Source organism: Brachyistius frenatus, unplaced genomic scaffold, assembly GCF_029030835.1.
Source record: "Brachyistius frenatus isolate BFR_SWC_R1_liver_20210118 unplaced genomic scaffold, ASM2903083v1 Contig_270, whole genome shotgun sequence".
Lineage (NCBI taxonomy): Eukaryota > Metazoa > Chordata > Actinopteri > Embiotocidae > Brachyistius > Brachyistius frenatus.
The window spans coordinates 38,301-59,720 of NW_027210869.1; the positions used below are offsets into that span (position 1 = coordinate 38,301).

Sequence of the window (21,420 nt, forward strand, 5' to 3'; positions counted from 1 at the left end):
TAAAAGACTAATTATTTTCAATCGTTATTTATCCAAAGCCCTTTGTATTTTTCCCTGATCTTCCTGCTCCGTCCCGACTCGATTTCCTTCATTTCAGTGTTTTTCCCTTCACTATATTTCTCTAAGCTCATAACCGATAACACATTGTGCCCTTTCCAGTGGATCAATACTGAAATAATCTGTGCTTCTGGACAGTTTTAACCCCCCAGAGATGAAGCTCCGCATGGGCCGGACCTTTAGACCCGAGGGCCACAGGAGGCATATATGAGCTATAATCAGCTTACTGTCTGCCAGCTGCTACAAACACACTTCAAATCACTGATTTCCTTTGCCTGAGCAACAGAACTAACATTATTAGTGCTGAGAAGGCAAATACGGATCATCATGGGATGAATGTTTAAACATTAATTCATAGCAGTTCAATCAGCTGCGCTCACATGTCCTATAAATGTAGAATATGTACGGCATTTATATTTAGGCTCTGTCATCACTCCTCACAAGTAACCATCAAGTTTAACTCAGCAGTGAGAGAAGAGCGGCGATATTAACATCCCTGAAAAGCTTAAATCAAGAGCACAACGTCAGCCATTATTGACTGTGTAAGAACCTGCTGCCACGTTAGCATTTCCCAAGAGGCACATCAAGTAGGGTATAACATAGTGATAATAAATGAGCACATCATAGATTAAAACAATAAGATATAGCTAGAGTTTGACTCAGTGTCCTTCACAAAAGGGAGGATATCTATATATTTTATATTGTTTGATATAGTTTGGTAGTGCCAGGCCTAGCTAATTTAAAACTAAAACTTCGGTCCATTATTACTGGTTATAGTCATTATAGCCTTTGTCAGGGTCAGACCTTAATTCTAATCTCAGTGTCTTAGTCCTAAAAAGTGTTTGTTCATTGGACAATAAATGGCTCGTATTTGTTCTGAAACCGACCCAATATTCAGGGAAAGTTTTGTAAGTTTCCTCTGGTTTTAGAGGATGAATTAAACTGTTAATGGTTGACTAAAATAGTAACAGTAATGTATTTTACCAAGGGAATGAATCCCAGTTTAGGTGCTATTTCTGGAACAGTGAAGCAGTCAGATGCGTCACTCTGGCCTTTGATAGCTTTCCCTTAATAAAACAGTGTTATACAGATTTTCATACAGTGCCTGGGGTAGTAATAGGAATTCAAATAAAAAAGATTTCCTTCATTGTGTCAGCTGAGGAAACCTTAATCAGCAGCACACATCAGGAGAGGAAAAAGTGAATCGTCACTGTTGTCCTTAATAAATCAGACTCGTACTCTTTCAGTGCTCAGTCAAACCAGTCTTGGATGAGAGCAGCATCTCACCTGACAGTCGATGAGCTGCTCTTCCATGTCCATGTCTTCACTTTGGGGCTGAAGGGCAGAACTGAGAGTGGCACGAGTGCTGAGCAGCCAGTGGTCGAGCTCCTCTACCTCACTGTGGTAACGCTGCAGCGCCTGTTCCTGCCGCTGCTCCTCCAGCTGTTCACTCAGTTTCTCCTGTAGTGGTCAATGTGACAAACATGTTAGACTCCCAGGTGTTCATGGGAAATACTCTACTGCAGTTTAAAGATGAGGACTATACATAGAGGCACAACATAAAGTAGAAAAAAGTAGGGGAATTTTTGGGAGCCCTTCACCTCCAACAGCTGCCGTTTTCCAGAAGCCTTCATTCGTATGGTGGCCATCCTTTCTCCCAGCACAGTGAGAGTCGACTGGAGGGCCAGTTGGTCCCCCGGCTCCCCGTCACTGTCGCTGTCGGCCAGCTCCTCAGAGAAACACGTCTGTAGCTCACCGATCTCATCCTGTAGCATCAGGATCTCGTCCATCAGAGCCTGTACAGACAGAGATCAGAAATGTCAGAGGTAAAATCTTTTTTTTCTTTCTTTTTTTAAAGCGAGCTGATCGGGATTATTGCAGGAAAAGAGACTGAAAAGAAGACAGTGAGACAGCAGTAGAAGAGGGTTTGTCCAGACTGCCTTACAGTAGTCCTACAGAAAGGAACCGTTTCGGCCGAGGCTGTGATGTTGGCATAGCAACGGAGAACAGTGCCATGCAGTCTGTGGAACCATTGCATGGCCGAGTGCAATATTGAACCCCTCAATCATTCCCTGTATTCCCAGAAAAGCCTCTTTTAATTGTCGTGTTTGTGTCCTGTCTGCCTTTAAGATTGCACTTCATATATTGTATTTTTACCTTCATAATCTGAACTCTGCTCCTCTCTCCCTTTAACCCATGCATGAACACAACTTACCCAGAAACCCCCCCCACACACACACACACTCTCTCTCACCTGGTGTGCAGCCATCTGGCTCTCGGGGGTCTTTTTGGGCTCCAGGCTCTCATTGAGTGCCCCTTCGATGGACTCCATTTTGGTGGAAATGGACTGCAGGGACTCCTGATAGTGTTGCTGCCGCTCCAGAGCTTCATACAGGCTCTTCTGCTTCTCACTGATCTGTGGCAAGAAAGAAGTAATGACGAACTATATATTTATTTATATATATTTCAGTTCAGTTTTATATCAGTTCATGTGTCAGCATAAACGTGGTACTACTGTAGACGTGTGGAAGATAATAGGACACTCAAGCTTAATCCTTGATTTTGTGAGAACTCTCATAACTGTCTAACAGTCTCAAATGTTATCCTTATCCAACTGTGAAATGTGCCGAGTCTCCAAACAGGATAAGTAAGCCATGTGGATTTCTTAAAATAAAATCTATCTCTGTAGCTGTTTTTGACTAAGAGATGTTCTGGTATGTTAAATTTCACTTTGTGGTGTTTTATTTGTGACTTCTTTTAGCTGAATGAAGCCGGTGATGTTACGTACCACATTCTTGAGTGTTTCCCAGGATCTCTGCAGGTCATCCAAGTTAGCAGCACTGGTTTCCATAGATGGGTCGTACAGTTCCTGGAGGGGAGCTCGGCTTAGTGTGCCTCGACCCTGTGGCACAACAACACAGTGAGTGTGGGTTTCATTCGATATCCACTAAATGCTTCCTACAGTGTTTTGACCTTCACAACGTATGCTAGTTCTGATGTATCCTCAAACATAATATCAATTTCAGATATGAATTTGCAAAATTTGAGGCAAGTGCGCTGAAAATATAGTGCTGAACATAAATGCTGCTTAGTAATGCATTCATTTTGAATAGACTAATACCAACAAAAATTTCAATCTGTTCTACATCTCTAATCAAAAGTTGACAGGAACCAACATTTCCTTTGGAGTGTGAACTGAAATGGAAAGTAAAGCCATGAGTTAATGGTTTTTATGGTGGTTGTCTGTTATGGGAAATCAGGCACACACACACACACACACACACACTCATGTACTTCCACACAGAGGGCGTGTGTCAAAATGTAAGACTATTGAGCACTGCTTACGAAATGCAAGTTAAATCTGTTTTCTGTAATTTGTGGGATGTTTCCACCTCAGCAGCCGAGCAGCTGAGGTCCCTTTACGTTCAGGTAAACTTTCACCCATGATACTTTCCTTCGGTCATCTTCAAATATCCCAGCTGACTTTGACTTTAATGATTTTTCTTCTTTTGACAATTAACCTCAATGACACAAGACAGAAACTGTGTTTCACAATAACAACTCAAAAAAACAACTGTGACCTTTGCTGTTTCTCCAAGAACAACAAAGTGCTGCTGTTTCACTGTTGCATCAAGTCAGATTGCACCAACAGCTACCTTAGTTATATTTGGAAAAGGACACAAGATGCAAAGAAAATACAGTAAAAATGCAAATATAGTGCTCATAAAAAGGGAAAGCAGGGACAGCACAGCAAATCTCCAGCTTTCTCAAACACACATTATGTTGCCAGTGGTGATGTTGGGGAGGTCAGGGTTTGTTTGGTGGTTGAGCGAATGGGAAGGGATGGGGTGCAGAAATGCACATATCCACCATAACAAGTCATTTTCGGTCACATATCTAAATTTCTTAAAATCCTATAGTGATTGAAATACAGCAGGGTGACATTATCATATGCCAGACGTTGAGTATCCATCAATGTCATGGATACAAAGACAGTCATTTGCATTTTACTGCGAAAACAGTAAAATAATCTGTTTGCAGTAATTGTAAACAGAAGGTACAGAAGACTAAATATTTGGTTGGTAACTTATTAACATGGACATTTTTGTTTCACAGAATTAGGTGGTGATTTCTCAGGATGATTTTGATGACTGAAAATTGAAGGTGCAATATGTAAAACGGGCGATGGTAGGATGGGTAGTAGCAGGACCAGTCAGGTGGTGCTGGGGGGCTCTGAAAGGTTACCGGGGTGGGATTTTCAGTACCTGGTTAAGAGGAGTGTCAGCGTTAGCCCCTGGAGAAGGGGAGCGGCAGGCAGGGGGAGAGGAGACCTCGCTGTTGGTGCCCTCCTCCCCTGACTCCTCTGTCACAGGGGAGAGGAGTGTGTGGCAGCGGCCGGCTGTCATCTGACCACAGGTACACAGCGAGCAGGAAAACACACACATCAAAGAAGCAGGTGGAAGAATTAGGGAAGGAGACCAAACAGAAAAGAGCCAGATCAAAGGAGTGAGGAGACAGAGAGAAAAATGAAGAGGGAGGAGAAGAAGAGAGAGTATCAAAATTAATAGGGGAGAGCAGGTTAGGCTGATCACAGTGAGCAGGCACATTGCGGATTAATTAGACAGTGAGTAATCAAATAACACAGAAAGGAGACCTATTGGATCACACTACTGCTACTGGCGATGCTTTTGTCACAGCACGACATTAAAGAGACATAATTCAGTGTGTAGCATTGCTCTGGATGAACATGAGATTCCTCCGGCAATTAATGAGCCACCTTTTTCCACAGGATGTGCGAGTGTAAATCAACAACCCTGACCAAGAAGTTAACAGTCACACAGACAGTTAGTACACACACATTGATTGTTCACACCACCCACACATACTGTAGAGTTACAGTTTGAGAACCACCCTAATCTTCCCTTTGTAAGTGGTATCCACAAATTATACATATAATTTGGCAGGTTTTAATGTTGCCTTAAATGTTTTAAGCTAAGTTTTTCCAGCAATACTTCTTATTAAAAAAATGGATCGAGACCGGTCCTACAGTTTGATGCATAAACTAGAGTACAAAATTGACAGGTTTGTTTAAAGTTTATAAAACAGCATATGAACAATAAGAAAAAGTCATCTGATGAAAACCCCCAGGAGTATCGAGGCCCAAACAAAGAACAGCTAAAGCATGGCATAGCTAACCGACACTGACACTGTGAATACAGCACAGCAGCAGCAGCAGCAGCAGCAGCAGCAGCTGTCCTAGAAGTAGCACAGTTGTCAGTGTGCCTGCATGCTTCAATAGAGAGGCAGAGCTGAAATGTGAGCCAAACCATACTGGGCTGCTTTTTGGCAGTTAATGCAGCTCTTGGTCGACTGACTCAGGCCCTTGTTAAATTTTGGAGGACGTTTTCCCGGGCTTTATGATGCAATACAAGGCAACATAGAGCGTCAGCATGCCGGCATTTGTGGAAAAGTCAGTGGTTTACGTGGTGAGATTTGTTGAAACTGAGCAGAAACTATGTCCAACTGTAAGAAATCAAAGACATCAGCGGTCCATGCAATCTGTTTATCTCAGGCGTTACCCTACACATATGCCTATCATGCTCTGCTCACACACACACACACACACACACACACACACACACACACACACACACACACACACACACACACACACACACACACACACACACACACACACACACACACACACACACAGTAATATCCTGTTTCCTGGCCTGTTAAGACGAAAGCCACCACAGATAACAGTAACAGGGTGAAGAAGCAAATAAATCTGATTCAGAAACCGAGCCAGAGAGGAAGAGCAGGAAGTCTGGTGGTTACTTCGATACGAGCGCATAAGAAGAATGAATGATCAAGCTGACGATGACATACGACAGTAGCAGGCAAACAGATTCAGGCGAATATGAAGTGAAGTGAAGAGACAAAGCAAGGTATCAGCGCAGTGATACACAAGAGGAGACTGCCAGAATAGTAAAGCTGCTATTGAGGGGGGGAAAAAAAGCATAGTTATGTTTGTTCAAAACAAAAACAACAACAAATGCGCAGGGAAAAAGAGAAACAGGGAAAAGGATAATAATAGAGAGGAAAGAGCTATTCTGAACCTTTTACAGTGCTGTGCACACATTTGGGGTACTTCATTTGTTTAAATTTGTGTCCATCAGTAAGGCGTCGACAGCAGGACAACGACACCATACATACAGACAGAGTCGTAAGAACTATCTTCACCGACAAGAAGAACAAGGAGTGCTGCAACAGAGATCTGATCCCAACATCACTAAGTCAGTGTGGGATTACATGAAGAGACAGAAGCACTGAATCCACAGAAGAGTTGTGGCAAGATCTCCACGATGGAACGACCTGCAGCAGCTGCAAACTATCTGGAATTGGTGCCTTTTTGGGGGGAACAGTGTTCATGTCCAAGTTTGTGTTATGTGAAGTCCTGCAGCTCAGTTTCTTAGAAGATTTTTTTTTTTTTTTTAATCTTGTTATTAACTTGGAATTCAATCGTACAGATATAACTTTGCACACTGGTAACAGGGAGTTAAATTTGTGGAGTTAAACCTCGCAATCCCAACTGTCATCCTGTACACACAGAGACACACAAGTGTGTACTTGTGTGTCTCTGTGTGTGTGTATATCCAAAAAAGGCTTTGCCACTCACCATGACGACAGAGGGGTGTGCTGGAAGCTGCTTGGTAGCAGCTGTGGTGGTGTTTGCCACAGCACTGGGCAGCTCCTCATCACTCAGCTCCTCCATGCCATCTGAGAGGCCCTCCACCTCGCTGACCGTCAGCAGCATGGTGGCGTGTTTGGCCTTCACCGTCAGCATCTTGCACTTGGAGTGGAGGGAGGCGATCTGCTCCTGGTAGCCACGGATCTTCTGGGCAAGCTCCTGTCAAAACATCCCCCCGGAGAAGAGAAAACACCGCCACCCCCAGGGTCAGGAGAGGGTGGTTCAGTCCACAACAGATGATCAATAGTTCCTGGTTGGAGAGGGACCGTGGAGAAAAGGGGGTGATTCAGCGTTGAATGTGGTGTGAGGGGAGTATTCTCTTCTCTGGCTTTGAGCTTCACAGTGTGTAAGAGTAGAAAGAGAACAGCTCTGCCTCACTCACTCTCTCTTTTTTTTTTTTCTTTCCGTCTCTGTCTCTCCTCTATATCTCTGAGCCAATCAGAGCAGCACAGAGGCGGGTGACTCAGATCAGCTACCAGACAGGATGTTTGGTTGAGACAGAGACCCTCGCAGAAATAGTTCAAAATCCCTCAGGCACTCCCTCTCATACATGTACACAAATGGCAAGGAAAAACAGGAAGTGATCTCACTGCATTGCACCCTCCCACCTCCCCCTCCACCGCCTGCCTCTTCCCTTCTCCACCAATCCTCTGGGCAGATTCCTTTAAACAAAAGAGAGCTGCAAGGAAAGAGGGAGTGCTCATGGAGGAAGAATGACAGAGATGGTGTCAAATTACAGCAAAGGTCCAGCTCCTCCTACCTCCCTCTTCCTCCTCCCCCCTCTTCTCCCTCTGTCCCACAGATGGCCAATGCAGTCCATAATCAGGTCATGTGACTAACTGGGCCAGTGGGGTTGCAGCTATCTGCTCAGCTTTAGAGATCAAACTTGGACATATAAACACACAGGCATGTTAAGCCACTTTGCTGCCTAACAGAGAAGGAAGCACAGAGAAAATATCTGCAAGTCTCTATGTTCCCCCGTTGAGGATTGGAAGGAGATACAAAAAAATCTGCCAGAAACATGCAGGGAAAGTTGAAATGTAATAGAAAATGTGTTGCCTGTGGGGAGATTTGATCTGTTTCTCTGCAGGTCTCTGCCTCTGCCTCTGCCCCTCCTCCCTCCTTCTCCATCTCCCTCTACACCAGAGATCAAACACACTTACTCAGCAAAGTGAAACTGCAACAGAAAGCACAAGGCTTGAATAACTCAGGTGGAAACCATCTGACTGCCATATATCCATGCAGATTATATATACATGCATCATCAGATAAAGAGTTGGGCTTGTACCGGCACAACTAATTATTCTTCCTGAACTGCTCCATGATGGTACTGGTGATGTATTTCATCTTTATTCTTTTAGATATTTTCAAATTATGAATTTGACCTAAAACAACATTCTTGTATTCTCTCATTTGTAAAGCACTTTGAGTGACCGCAGTGTATGAAAGATGCTATATAAACAAACCTGCCTTGCTCTGATAATGTTAAAGGGGAATTAAATCAGATATACTTAATTTGGAACTTAGGTAGTTATGTGAAGATCTATTAATTGTCCATTTATTTTTAATCAAGATATTACGACAAAACAGACATCTACAGTTACTGTAATTGCTGAATGAATAAATGACTGCAGTACAGTCTGACTCAGTCCTGAGGGTTTGTTACATCTACTTTAAGATTTACAGTTTATTTCCCGCTGCTGCAACTTCTCTCTTTTGTTTCACACTGTAATATCGTACAGGAAGTAAATAGTCACTCAAGTTCTCCGTTTCTCTCTCTGGGTTCTTTGATGTTAAAAAACTTGAACTCATTAGAAAAGATGTTTGAGACATCAGCATATTCATCTTCGTAAGAGTCGAACACACTCCTCTTTGAGGAAAGGAAAACCAGAACATTGTAGAAGCTCTAAATGAAAAACACTGTCATTCACTAATCCTGGATTTTTTTTAATTTTTTTTTTTAAATCTATGAGGTTTTGCTATCATCTAAACTCAATCAATACAAGTCTTATTGCTTTCTGTTATTTCATGGACTCTCAGGGGCTGATCAAATTATATCTTCTTTCTATAGTATATCATGATATTTTAGACGATATGTACTTTGAGGCCGCAGTTTGAGAAAGGCCCTTTCTCAAACTGCACAAAACATGGTCAATGTTTTACACGGGTTTGAAGAAGTTCACTGCCCTGTGCATAACCCCTTCAAAAACCTCGGGAGCCAGGCATTACTGTCCAAAGTCCAACGCTGCAGCTGCTCCTGTGGCTGAAAGGGAGCACATCCCTTCAGGCAAGTTACAAAATCTTTTGTAATATTTCCCCAAAAGAGCGTTGGCGCTTATATTAGTATTTCCCATATAACGCCTATGGCTTTGAGATCAGATGTTCAACTCTTACATATCGGTGTTTTCATTAATTGAGAAGACAAACAGAGAGGATGTGTGTGTGCTGCTCTACCTCATGGTGGTGTATCTGAGCCTGGAGTTCCTGTATGTTATTGGTAGAGACGGGCCGGTCCTGGATGATGCGGTGAGCCTCTTCTATTAATCTCTGGAGGTTCTTCACTTCCTGCTCATACTGCTCATACTGCACCACAGCCTCCTGTCAAAGAGGAAACAAAACACGGCTGGTAAAAATGGAAAACCATTAGGAAATAACGATTTACATCACTGATTCCTAACGGGAAATTATATTTTTTCTTGCCACATTTAACAGGGAGGTCAAAGGTCAGTGTCAATCTGTAATCTGATTGGAGTCAGTTGTTCCTCTCTCCATGTTACAACACTGGCATGATGTTAATTTCCAAACAGTATTTCAAATATATAAAATCTTTCACGTCAGAGTCTTGCTGATATTAAAGCAGTGAGTTCATTTCAAACACCACTCCCGTTCATTGTGAACTGTTAAAGTATATGGAAGACATATTCACATGATGAGGTCCAGAACACGGTGGTTGGAGTTTGAGATATAAATGTTTAGATACAGTAAGCAGTCTATCTAAAACCTGACTCTGAGGCATGTGAGCACAAGGCAGAGTCTTTGTTTCAGTTCTTGTTGGATTATATGTTCGGTTAAAATGGCTGTTTTAGGTGTTTGTCTTCAACATAGAGTCTACAGGTCGCTTGCTTCTTCCTTTGAGGGCTAATCTTCTCTGATGGGGGCTAAAAGAAAACACAGACATTCCTGATGTTGACACACTATAGGGCTGAATTCAGAGCACCTACTCCACCTAAGAAAAGACTAAATAAAACTACATAACTCCTCTGAGCTGTTTAGATGTAGTTGTTTGATACTTATTTGACAGATAATCTGGCAATTAGGGAAAAGACAAATAAAAAATAATGTAATACAAAAAAATATCTGGGCCTGGAAGGAAAAATCTTATCACACTGACCAGGTAATGTAATGCATTAACAGAATAATACATCTCTTAGTTCTCTTATTTATATAAACTTAGACTTTGTGTCTGACAACTGATCAGCAGCATTCATAGTGTCAGGACTGCCCTCTACCTGCAGGATGTTGCACTGCTGGATGGTGGTGTGCTGCAGTTGGCTGGCCTCTTGCTGCAGAGTCTGAGCCATGCGGCAGATGGGCAGACTGGCAACTACCTCTTCTGGTAGCCGGAGGGCGCTCTGACATTGCTGTACTGCAGCCACCTGCTGTTTGAAGCCCTCCATTTCCACCAGGAGATGCTGATAGAGGAGTAAAGACAGGGTGTTAGAGAGGAGAAAGAACTGTTGGAAGTGTAATAAATAGTTGTTCTTGAAGTCTACACGCAGGTCACTGAAAGTTGTTTGCAGATGTCATCGTTGTCATTATTTATTTATTTGAATTCTGTGTAGGTGCTGTGTTTACCTGTCTCTGTGTGAGCTGCTCTCTGAGGCTGAGCTTGTTGAGGTCGGGGGATGCGAGTGTAACCTGGATCTGGTCTACAGCAGCATGGAGGCTCTTAACCTCTGCCTCAAGACGCAGCATGTCCTGAAGAGAGACAATGTTATAACAAATCAAAGGAAAGCATATGTGGCCATAGGAACAGCTAATATATACAGCATTGTAAACCTATGATGTAGTTTCTATACAAAGTAGTAATCAGATGTGTATAAAATAAGATTTCCAGAAATTGTAATTGCTAAAGTGGACCTACTTTTGTGGGTATTTACTGTAAGCTGGCAAAAGTGGGTTTTTTCTGTTGATTTGAAGCTTTGAATAAAAATATCTGTATCTCTTTAAAAACTATTCATTTGCAAATTTATACTAATCTAGATGTATTTAATGGGAAGACAACTAAATTACAAGTCACTGCAAATTAAAGTTAAGCTCTGCAGCTTAGGCATTGGAAACATTCAAACTCACAGGGGGAACTGGAAACACATTCCCAATTCACAGTGTTATTAGCAACAATCAGCAACAGACAGTCATCTGGGTACGGAGTGGATGGCAATCAGATTAGTGTAACAAATTACTGCTGCACAAGCTAAACAGTGAATCCCATTAGGATGGTGTAATACTTGATAAATGGCCATAGAGGGCACTGTTGGGCTGTAGCTGTGGTGTGTTTGACTCACTGAAGGGATGTGAACCTCTTGATACTCACAAAAATGTTTGTATGTATGAAATGAAAGTAGAGACATTGTTTTTTTGTATTATTATTTAACAGAAATTAAGATAATTTGATGACAGTGATCCAAAAAAAAAAAAAATGTGACGGCAAATGTTACTGATGTGTGACTCCCATAACGTCTGCCTCAAAGTGTTGTTTACCTTCGCTGCATCCTGCAGACTCTGGAGACGAGTCTTGGCATTTTGCTGCAGCTCCTCTGTGCGTCTGCTGAGGTGTTTCACCTGCAGGCTCCACCCCTCCGTCTGCAACACATCCGCCAGCTGCCCCTCCCTCTCCCCCATGGCCTCCAAGTCACCATGGAGACCTCGACATTCCCGCAGCAACGCCTGTCACCATAGGAACATAATTACAAGTCAAAACGAGGAGCATTTTCTGTTGTGCAATTATACTAATTAAGGCCGGCCAACCCAGTGTACAGTATGACATTTCACTGCGAATCAAACAAGTGTGTGAAACTAATTAGCTGCAATTTGCAGGGATATCTTCAGATTTCATGGGTTAATACTGTTAATAGAAGTATTTATTTTTGTGGAAAAACAATCATATATATCAGAACCCCTTTTTTTGTGCACAAGACAGAGCAGCTTTATTGCAATATGTCTTGCAGCTATTCACACTCCCATGCTGTGAAACTCATTAAGACTCACCTGATGTGCTCGAATCTGCTCCTGCAGCTGGGATGCGGAGCTCCAGATGATATTACCGGTGACCAGAGCTTCAGCCTTCTCCGTCCAGCCCAAAATGAATGCCTTCATGCCCTGATATTCCTCTACCTGTCTTTCTGCCTGCTCACAGACAATAATTAATGTAGAAGGAAAGTTAATAAAATACGACTGTATGCTTAGTTAAACAGAAAGATCTGGTATGGGAGCCAAATTCTAACAAATCAAAAATATATAACAGTGTTTATTCATGCAGGAAATATTGGAAATTCATCTTTGGGGAGGTCTACATGACATGGTGTACTGAATGTCCGTCTCACCTTCTGCAGTCTGTTGGCTCTGTCATGGACCTGCTGGGTGGTGTTTCGCTGCACCTCCGTCAGCTTCGCCACAGCGTCACCCAGCTGCTTACACAGCAGAGGGTTCCGCTCCCCAAACTCCTGCACAGCTACTCCCAACTCTGCCAGGGAGCAACCACAGGATTCACACTCTTCACAGAGGGCCTGGAGAGGAGAGGAGAGGAGAGGAGAGGAGAGGAGAGGAGAGGAGAGGAGAGGAGAGGAGAGGAGAGGAGAGGAGAGGAGAGGAGAGGAGAGGAGAGGAGAGGAGAGGAGAGGAGAGGAAATTAAAGATGGAGTCAGTGAACTTTACATCTCAGATGGCTGTAAGGGATCAAGTTCAGAGTTTCAGTCTTCATTTGATAATAGTAGCAGCCACTAATTAAAAGTGACCCACAGATTATATAACACCAAAGTGTACAAATGCCATGTTGCGGTTTTATATGAGGTCTGGATAATAATTTCTTGGCCAGCAGCAGTGATTAATTAGTAGACTTTAGACATGCGAGATGTCTCCACAATGACAAACTATTCCTTTAATTGCAGTTTAACTCTGGGCATTTTGGGTTTACAGATGGCCAGAGGAGTGAGAGAAGAAAAATGTCGGGGAGACCAGAAGAAGAGCAGGAGGGAAGGGGCTCAAACTCCCATCTGGAATACTCCTCTGAAAAGTGGGTCACTGTTGAAGGCAGAATTCAGTTCATTCCAACTCTCGCACACTCATTAACCTGAACATCTGCAAAATGAATAGCCGATTTAACAGGGGTTAATGGCTTGCTAATTAGTCAATCTGTTGGTTTGATTACTTTGGTCTCTTCTTTGGCCTCCTCCAGGTCGCCACCCTTGTCTTCCAATTTTAGAGCGATGGTCTTCAGCTTTGCCTCGATGTCCTGAAGTCTGGAGCTGAAGTCCTCTTTCACATCTCTGGTCTGCTGCACCTCCCTCTCCCTTGCTTGCACCTAAAGTAGATGGCAGACAGTGTTTTTTAATATTGATTTTTTTTTTTTTTTTTTGGCATTTGTTGATAGAGACAGGAAGAGAGTGTTGGCTGTCACATGCAGCAAAAGAGGAAATCAAATCTTGGACATTCCAGTTATGTAGTAAGAGCCTCGTGGTTTTGGTTTTATCTTGTCAGACAGATTTATGTGTTTTAAATGCTGTACAAGCTTCTTATATTTGTGCTTCTGCTTTGCATATTTAAGCTGGTGTCTGATTATGCACCACAATGTGGTCCTATTTTGTCCATATTTCTATGAATATCTCCCATTTTTGTATGATGCAGCTCTGTCTGCTGTGTCTAAACGACCTCAGTAGCTTTGTAATTTTAATACTGTGATCTTTTTTTAGGGTGACTATCTAACACCTGACCAGGGACTAAACATGAAAAACAAGCTCTTGGCTAACCCTGACACATACACAGTAATGTTATATTACTAAATGAACAAACACATAAAAACAAAATAAAATCCTTTTAGCAACACCAAAGAGAGGAGATGTTACCTGATCTTCAGCAGAGCCGAGAGCCAGAGTCACCTCAGCGAGCTGCATGCTGAGCTCAGAGGGAAGACCAGCTTGGAGGTCCTGGTACTTGGACTGCTGCAGCTCCGCCATGCGCTCCACACTCTGTCGTCTGCTGATGACCTCGCCATGTGCACTCTACAACACAAACAACATTACATGAAGTGCGTATATGACATTATACGGTATTTAGGCCTGTGTGTGAACATGCACTGGTCTACCTCTAGCTCTTGCAGCAGTGAATCCAGGTCTGCAGTGGGACTCAGCAGTAAGCCACGAGTGTCTTGGATCCAGCCTTTGACTAAGCCCAGCTCTTTCTCCACCTCCTCTCTCTCCCTCAACTCCTGATGCACTTGAGCCCTGCTGGCCCGCACCTGCAACACAAGGCTGAACAAGACACAGGAGAAGGTCAAACAGTGGGAAATAAATTAAATGAAAATGTTTCAATCTGAATGAGATATTCAGGTTATTTTTTGTACTCCATCCTCAATACGATAATAAATAAATAAATAAATTGCATTGAAATAAAGCACAAAAGCAACAAATGGTCTTTTTTCTTTTTTTTGTAAAATAACCTTTTAAGCACAGAGTGAAGCTTTTTTTTTTTTTTTTTAACTGTATGCCAAAAGTGTTGACATACTTAAAGTAACAGTCTTTTAATTAGGTCTACTGGGGGGCTGCAAAAGAAATATCTACTTAGCAAAAGTTGAACAATGATGACAACTATCCACCATATGGCAAGTTTAAGTGAGATTCTTCTGTTAGAATATTAATATACATTTTCAGTTCATATTAAGTCCTATGTTTTATTTGGTGTTTTTGCCACAGCTTTAGTCCGCTCACCTGTCATATTGCTCCTGCATGCTTCTGATCTCTTGTAGGCAGGTGGTCTCCTCGTGTCCGTTCTCTGTCTTTTTCTCCATTGCCTCCTCGCTCTCGTCCTCTCCTCTCAGACTACGGGTTTGTTGCCCCAGCAAGGCCAGTATGGACTGCTCCCTCTCCACCTCCAGGTTGAAGGAGTCGTGATACTCCAGGAGACTCTGAAGCGCCGCCCTGGTGGCTGCCTTCTCAACTGTGCTGTCAGGGACGCGACTGTGGAGGTCTTTGGACACAGTGCGCACCTTCTCCATCTGAGGGTTAGAAGTTCATGAAAAAAGGTTTAGTTGATGCAGCAGGTTTGTGGTTAACAGTTTAGTTATTAATGTGGAGAAAGTGCATGAACACTCCTGCAGGCTTGTTTATCTATACGGAGTATTTAAGTTATACTCCAGCATCTCTATTTGATTGAAATCTGCTATTCGAGTAACATCAAGCTACTGAAGGTCACCTATCCCAAAGACTTACCATGTTGTGTTCACGGATCCTTTGTTTAGTGATTTTCACTATCATGTAAAGTCAAAGAATTGTCCGTATTGAGCTTGACTGGTTCATCCCTTTAAAAAAGGGGGGTTGCAATACGTAAATCTAAGAACACGTGACTATATGAGCATGTTTACTTTAATGACTTGTCTCTGGTTTATTTTTTTCACGTAAAATACCGAATACTCAGTTTGAAAGCAAAAAAATAACTTGTGTCTTCACTTGTGGTTAACTTATTTCACCAATACTCTTTTAAAAAACAGTGGACAGTATTTGGTAATCCCTGTGTTAGTCAAAGGAAAGAAACAGAGTGCAGAGTGCAGAGAATGACATCATGTCCAGCTGAACAAAGGAGCCATTGAAAAACAGCGGACAACAGGAATGTGCCACATACGAGGAAGTGACTATTCCTCAGAGTCTGACTTCATTTCCTTTTAAGCAACAGTGTTTTGTGGGTATTCTTGGGAGCTGACAGCAAAATGGGTCAGAAGGCGGGAAAATGCTTAATGACACAGTGTTTTGGCAGGAAGAAACAACTGGCCTGAAGCCTGGAGTTACATCATAGCCCGCCAACTGTTGTTCAGTTGTTGCTGTGTTTGACCCAATTCTGCAGATGCAAGAACTGTTTGGTAAATTTGTGTCTCACTCAGCTGCAAGTGTCCCATGAGTATTTACACCTTTGTTAGTCAATGTTGGCATTTCAGTAGAATGATTGTAGGGACACCGGTGGTTAGCTTTACGCTGTATATGTGTAGGAAGTGAAGCACTTAGTCGAATCTGAACCATAACTACTAATTTGCCTAACTGTAATCTTAACCTTAAACCGAGCCGTCGCCCTAGAATTTAATGATTTAAACTGAGGGTTTTTTTTTTTTTTGGCACTAAAAACCAGCTGAGTCCCCACAATCTGAGTGTATGAACTGATTTATGCCCCCACAATATGACTAATACAAGCACATGCTCACACCCACACAAAGTACTGAGAAATCCTCTCTTACTTTCTCAATGAAGTTCTTCCACTCCCTCGCGGTGTCCTCCAGCGCCCTCTCCTGGGCCCGGGCAACACTGCGGAGCCTGGTCCACCGTTGCCATAGTGACGACACAGCGTGACTGGTGACAGCTTTGCTGGATTCAGAGGTGATTTGCTCCAACTCCGTTACACTCTCTTTCAGAGTATTCAGAGGCAGCTCCTGCAGGTCGATGTGAGCCACCACAGACTACGGACAAAAACACACAGCAACACAAACACACAGGCGGTTTAATAAAATACATTCTCCTGAAACATTTATACCACGGGAAACTAAAACCCTCCCCTAAAAGTTACAACTCCTCAGACACAGGGATGCATAAACACACTGTTTAAATATTAACGTGCATCTGCCAGGATGAAAACAAATGCTAGGATTCACTGGTGCAGCCATGTGGGAGGCAGCACATGTAAGTTAGAGGGTTTCTATAAATATCTGACAACCTTTTTCTGCAGAATCTGTTTTCTGAGTGAAACACAGTAACCCACCTTGTATCTTTGACACTTTTTCTCTGCCTGCTGAACACTGATGGCTTTAGCTGTAGTGAACATGGCCATCCTGCTCTCTGAATCGTTCATCTGTTCAACCAGTGTGTCCTTCTCGTGTTGGAAGGAGCTCCACAGAGCTGCACATCTGAGAAAAATACAAATTACAAACAACTGTTGAGTGACATAAATATAAATGTACATGTTGAAAATAAAGTGTAGATGTAGACTTGGCTGGACATACTGTTCAAACATGAACAATAGCTGACATAACGCACCTCTGCAGCCCTTCTCTGTAAGCATCCACTTGCTGTTTGACTTCTGTGTTTCTCAGCTGCAGAGCCTGAACTTTGTCCCTGAGCCCACACATCACTCCTGCTTCCACAAAATCTCCCAGCAGAGGATGCAAAGTCCTCAGGTCCTCTAAAGCAGCGGTGGAGCTCTTTTCCTGAGCTGAAATTTCCTCCAGGTCCCGCACACAGGCTGTCTGGTTCTCAAGCTCAACCCCCGAGCTCGCCCTCTGGAGCAGAGCTGCAGCGGAGTCCAGCCATTTCTGCATGAACTGCAGAGATAAGTGGTACCTCTGGAGCAGGGAAAGAGCTTGATCCAAAGCCAGCTAGAATATGCAGAAGGTGATTTAATTAACTTCAGTTTTACTCAGAAGTTCTCTGCATAAATGTATTTAAATTGAAATGCATGCGTCAGTCATTACAACAGAAGTCATACTAAAACGTCCTATTTTAGAGGTTTACAATACATTTATTTAACTCCAGTGATTGGTAATGAGGATTTTCAAAGTGTTACAAATCTGATTTAGCAATTCAAGTTTTCACGCAGCTTCTTTTCAAAAGGTCAAAGGTCAAAATCCCTCACACTAGTGAATTGAGAACGTGGTGATTCCACCTTTTCTCCGTAAAACTTTACTGACCGGAAAAGGCAGCATGACCTTGACATATCATTCCACATAAATCGTTGGGATGTAGTACTTAAACAGTTTAAATCCCCCCAAAAGTTATTAATTAATGATAACTTACTTATTCAAATTTCAATGTATCTCTTGAGCTGTATTTTAAATGTTTCAACTTTCCCAAGCCTATTAATATTAATAGTGAGGGAATAGGAGGTGAAAAATAATATATCTTAGCTTTAAACCATGAATGAGGGATCATTCGGCTCCATGGATTGAAACTTAACGCAGTGATTTCTAGATTTACATCAATCAAACTTAATGCAACGGCACAGAACTATCAGGAAGTTACTGAGTAATATACACGTACCTGTTTTGCGCTAATTTCTTGTTGAACTTCAGCTCCCAGTTTCACCAACTCTTGTAGTTTCTCTTCTATGTGGGCAGGAACAGTTTCTTTCCTCCTTTCATACTTTTGCTTTTCTCTGATACCCAAGACATCGACCATCCTCAATCTACTTTTTACTTCCTCTTCCATGATTCTCAGTTTCCGCACTTCCTCGTGTATCCTCTCAGTTTTGACCTCTGCAAAGATCAAAGGCTCCTTTGATTTTTCCTTAATAGTCCTCAACCAATTCACCATTTTCTCAGTCTCTCGCATGAAATCTTCATTCTTTGCGACTGTCTTTTCACTTTCTTCAACAAAACATTTAACATCACGCTGTAAAGACTGCAGCGTCTCCAGCAGCAGCATCGTTTCCTGAAAGGCGGCGGCGTCAAACTTCAGACTGAGGTTTTTAGTTTGCCGGTTACATTCTTCAGCCTGATGGCCCACTCCATCCAGACTTCCCAGGAAAGAATAAAGACTCGTGATTTTATCCATGGCACTTAATTTCTTGTCTGATTTTAGTCTGACCAGCTTCTCTTTAACAGACTTTAACTCTGAGTCCAACTTGGATAATACGTTGTTGTGTTCAAGTAGTGTTTTCGAGCAATCATTTAGGTGTTTAATCCTCTGGTCGTTTCTCCTCTTCAGTGTGTTGTGGAGACTGACCAGCTGCTGTGTCTCCACAGCACTGTACTGCTGACCTCTACTGAGAAACCCCTCATTTTTACCATGAAGTTCTCTAACAGCAGGGCTGATATGGACTAAACTTTCATTTATATTTCTGTATTCATTGATTAATCTATCAATTTCCTCTTCTCTGATACTGATAGTCTGCTTCTCCAGATTGTCAAACTGCTCCTGAAGCTCCTCCAGTGCATTATGAGTGATATCAAAGAAAGTGCTGAACTCTTTTCTCTCTAAGATTATCTGCTGGACTCTATCTTTTTTCTCTTTGGCTAGAGCTAGGATGGCATTGTACTGCTGAGGCAGGGCGTTGAGCCGCTCATCTAGGTAGCAGTGGTCAATCTCGTTCAGCGTAGGGAGGATCTCCTGGCCTATTCTTTGGACAATAAGAAGGAGGTTCTCATACTCTGAGGCTTGTTCTAGGACATTCTGAAAGTTAGACAGTTGTATTTGCAAATCTGAGCAATCATCAACACTGCTTAAATTGATTTCAGGGAAGGTAATGGCATCAGCTCGTCTCAACCAGTGGTAAGTCTTGTCCAGGTCAACCTGGAAGTACTTCCTGGAGGTCAGGGCTTTCTCCAAGCCTGCGAGACGCAGGGTGGTCCTCTGAAGGGCCGTTTCAAAGGCAGCCTGCAGCTCCTCGAGTCTCGCCAGGGTTTCTGCTCTCTCCTTGTCGGTGGCATCTCTCTCCAGCTCTCGCCCCTGTACCCAGAGAGATGCCAGCTCCCTCTGATAAGCTCGTAAGCCACTCTGGACACCCCGACATGCAGCAACCTGTTTGGCCAGGTCCTCAGGAAGAAGTGCGATGTGGTCATCTATCAAAGCCTTCCTCTCCTGTTGCTGCACCCAAGACAATGCTCGTCCCAGGCCTTGAAGGAACTGTGTCCTCTCTGTGAAGGCCTGGAGAGGAAAAATTTAACATTACAGGTTGATTTTAAACGGACATAGCAACACAAGTCTTATCATGTTACATATTAACTATGAGAGGTTATTTTGTTTCTTTGGACTACCTGATCTTTTTCACCAGACTAACAGATCAGAGAAAGTTAATTCCTTTAGGGCATAATTAAAATTTCACTTGCATCCAAACCAAAAGTCCAGCTGTTTACCTTACTGAGGTACTTTCTCCTCTGAGCAACCCGAGCTCCCAGAGCCTCCACCTCAGCCTGGGCTTGTTCGACAAGTTCCTGTAGGCATCTCTTCTCACTCAGCCCCAGTCTGGCGGCCACAGCCTGCGCTTCGCTCACAGCCTGACCGAGCAGCTGCTGACGGGCCTCCAGTTCTACGCACACACTCAGGTGGTCGAACAAGAAACTCTGGGCCAGATCGGGGGGTGGGCTGGTTTTCAGCGCAGAGGTGAGTGCGGGCCGCTGTTCCTCCACCCACTCTCTGGCATCTCTGAGCTGGGTTCCCACCCGGGAAAGATCCTCCAGTGTCTGCGTGGAGTCTTGGATCTTCTGCTGAATCAGAGTTTCGAGCTGGGCCCAGCGCTGCTCCAGGTGACCCACCTGGGGAAATGCAACACAGTGTCCCCTCAAAATCTCAACCAAATATCTCAACATTTATGTTAAGTTTGTGACCATCTTAGCAAACATTTTTTAGCAGGAATATACTGCTCTCACCTGTTGTTTGACCAACTCCTTGTCCAGCAGGCTGAGTCGAGGAAGGATGGCTTGTCTCTGATCCCGTAGGTCTTCTAGAGTTTCTTTCTGCTCCTCGAGGTCACTGGCAAGCTTCCTCAGAGCTTCTAGATGTTCACTTGTACTCTCTGTGTCAGCCCTAGGTGCACACATACATTGGTTGAGCAACATCTGGTCTCTACAGTGACACAGTAATAAAGGTGTACAGTCCTGTCTTCAGATAAGGAGAAATAAACTCATAAATCCACTTGAATATCAATCGACAATATGCGTAAAAATATCACAGCCTCCAAGAAAAACTCGATACCTGGCGAGGTAGTCCCATTCCCTGGACACTTGATGGAAGAGTTCCTCCACAGCGACCACACTCTCCTGGTACTCTCCACTTCGCTGCATGTCCTCCCCCCGCTGGGCCTCCAACTCTTCCGCGCGCTGGCCCAGGTCCATCCAGCTTCTTTTCAGTCTCCTTATCTCCTCCAGGGCAGGAGAGACCGGTCCATCTGTCAACCTGCCGATGGCTTCGTTCAAACGCGTTACCTCAGATTGCTTCTCCCTAATCTGCTGAAGAAACTCCTGCAGGAAAGATAACAGACGCTTAAGTGTGAGTTAAATTCATTGATTAGGCTAAAACCTTGTCTCAAAAATGACCTCTAGATGTTGTTTTTGTACATAATATTAGTGGGTTACTACTGTAAAACAAACTCTTTTCAACAAAAATCATTTATTAGGAGCATACTAAGTAAACACAGACCTGTGCCTTGTCCAGCTGGTTCTGTGCAATCTTAGGCTCCAGCTCTGCAGGTCTCCTGGTGAGGCTCTGAAGTTGCTGCTCTGTCTCTCTTAGCTGGGTCTCCAGATCAGCCTTCTGCTCCTCCATGTCCCTCCAGCTGTCTGCTACCTCTTCACAAAGAAGCATACGCTCCTCAACCTAGACACAAAATTTAATTGGAGTCAATTTATGACCAAGTATTTGTTC

General features: G+C 43.2%; 1 protein-coding gene across 1 annotated transcript in view; it reads right to left on the minus strand.

The window, feature by feature from the left end:
• Positions 1 to 21,420, minus strand: part of syne1a (spectrin repeat containing, nuclear envelope 1a) — a 119,801-nt gene that overhangs the window by 31,143 nt on the left and 67,238 nt on the right. The window contains 24 exon segments of the mRNA XM_069721665.1: positions 1,345 to 1,518; positions 1,659 to 1,853; positions 2,312 to 2,473; positions 2,846 to 2,959; positions 4,323 to 4,463; positions 6,740 to 6,970; positions 9,266 to 9,409; positions 10,321 to 10,503; positions 10,667 to 10,789; positions 11,573 to 11,758; positions 12,080 to 12,217; positions 12,415 to 12,597; positions 13,239 to 13,391; positions 13,933 to 14,088; positions 14,172 to 14,337; positions 14,794 to 15,080; positions 16,308 to 16,526; positions 16,826 to 16,970; positions 17,101 to 17,438; positions 18,100 to 19,704; positions 19,914 to 20,312; positions 20,427 to 20,583; positions 20,752 to 21,017; positions 21,196 to 21,372. Coding sequence (XP_069577766.1) covers positions 1,345 to 1,518; positions 1,659 to 1,853; positions 2,312 to 2,473; positions 2,846 to 2,959; positions 4,323 to 4,463; positions 6,740 to 6,970; positions 9,266 to 9,409; positions 10,321 to 10,503; positions 10,667 to 10,789; positions 11,573 to 11,758; positions 12,080 to 12,217; positions 12,415 to 12,597; positions 13,239 to 13,391; positions 13,933 to 14,088; positions 14,172 to 14,337; positions 14,794 to 15,080; positions 16,308 to 16,526; positions 16,826 to 16,970; positions 17,101 to 17,438; positions 18,100 to 19,704; positions 19,914 to 20,312; positions 20,427 to 20,583; positions 20,752 to 21,017; positions 21,196 to 21,372 — 6,042 coding nt within the window.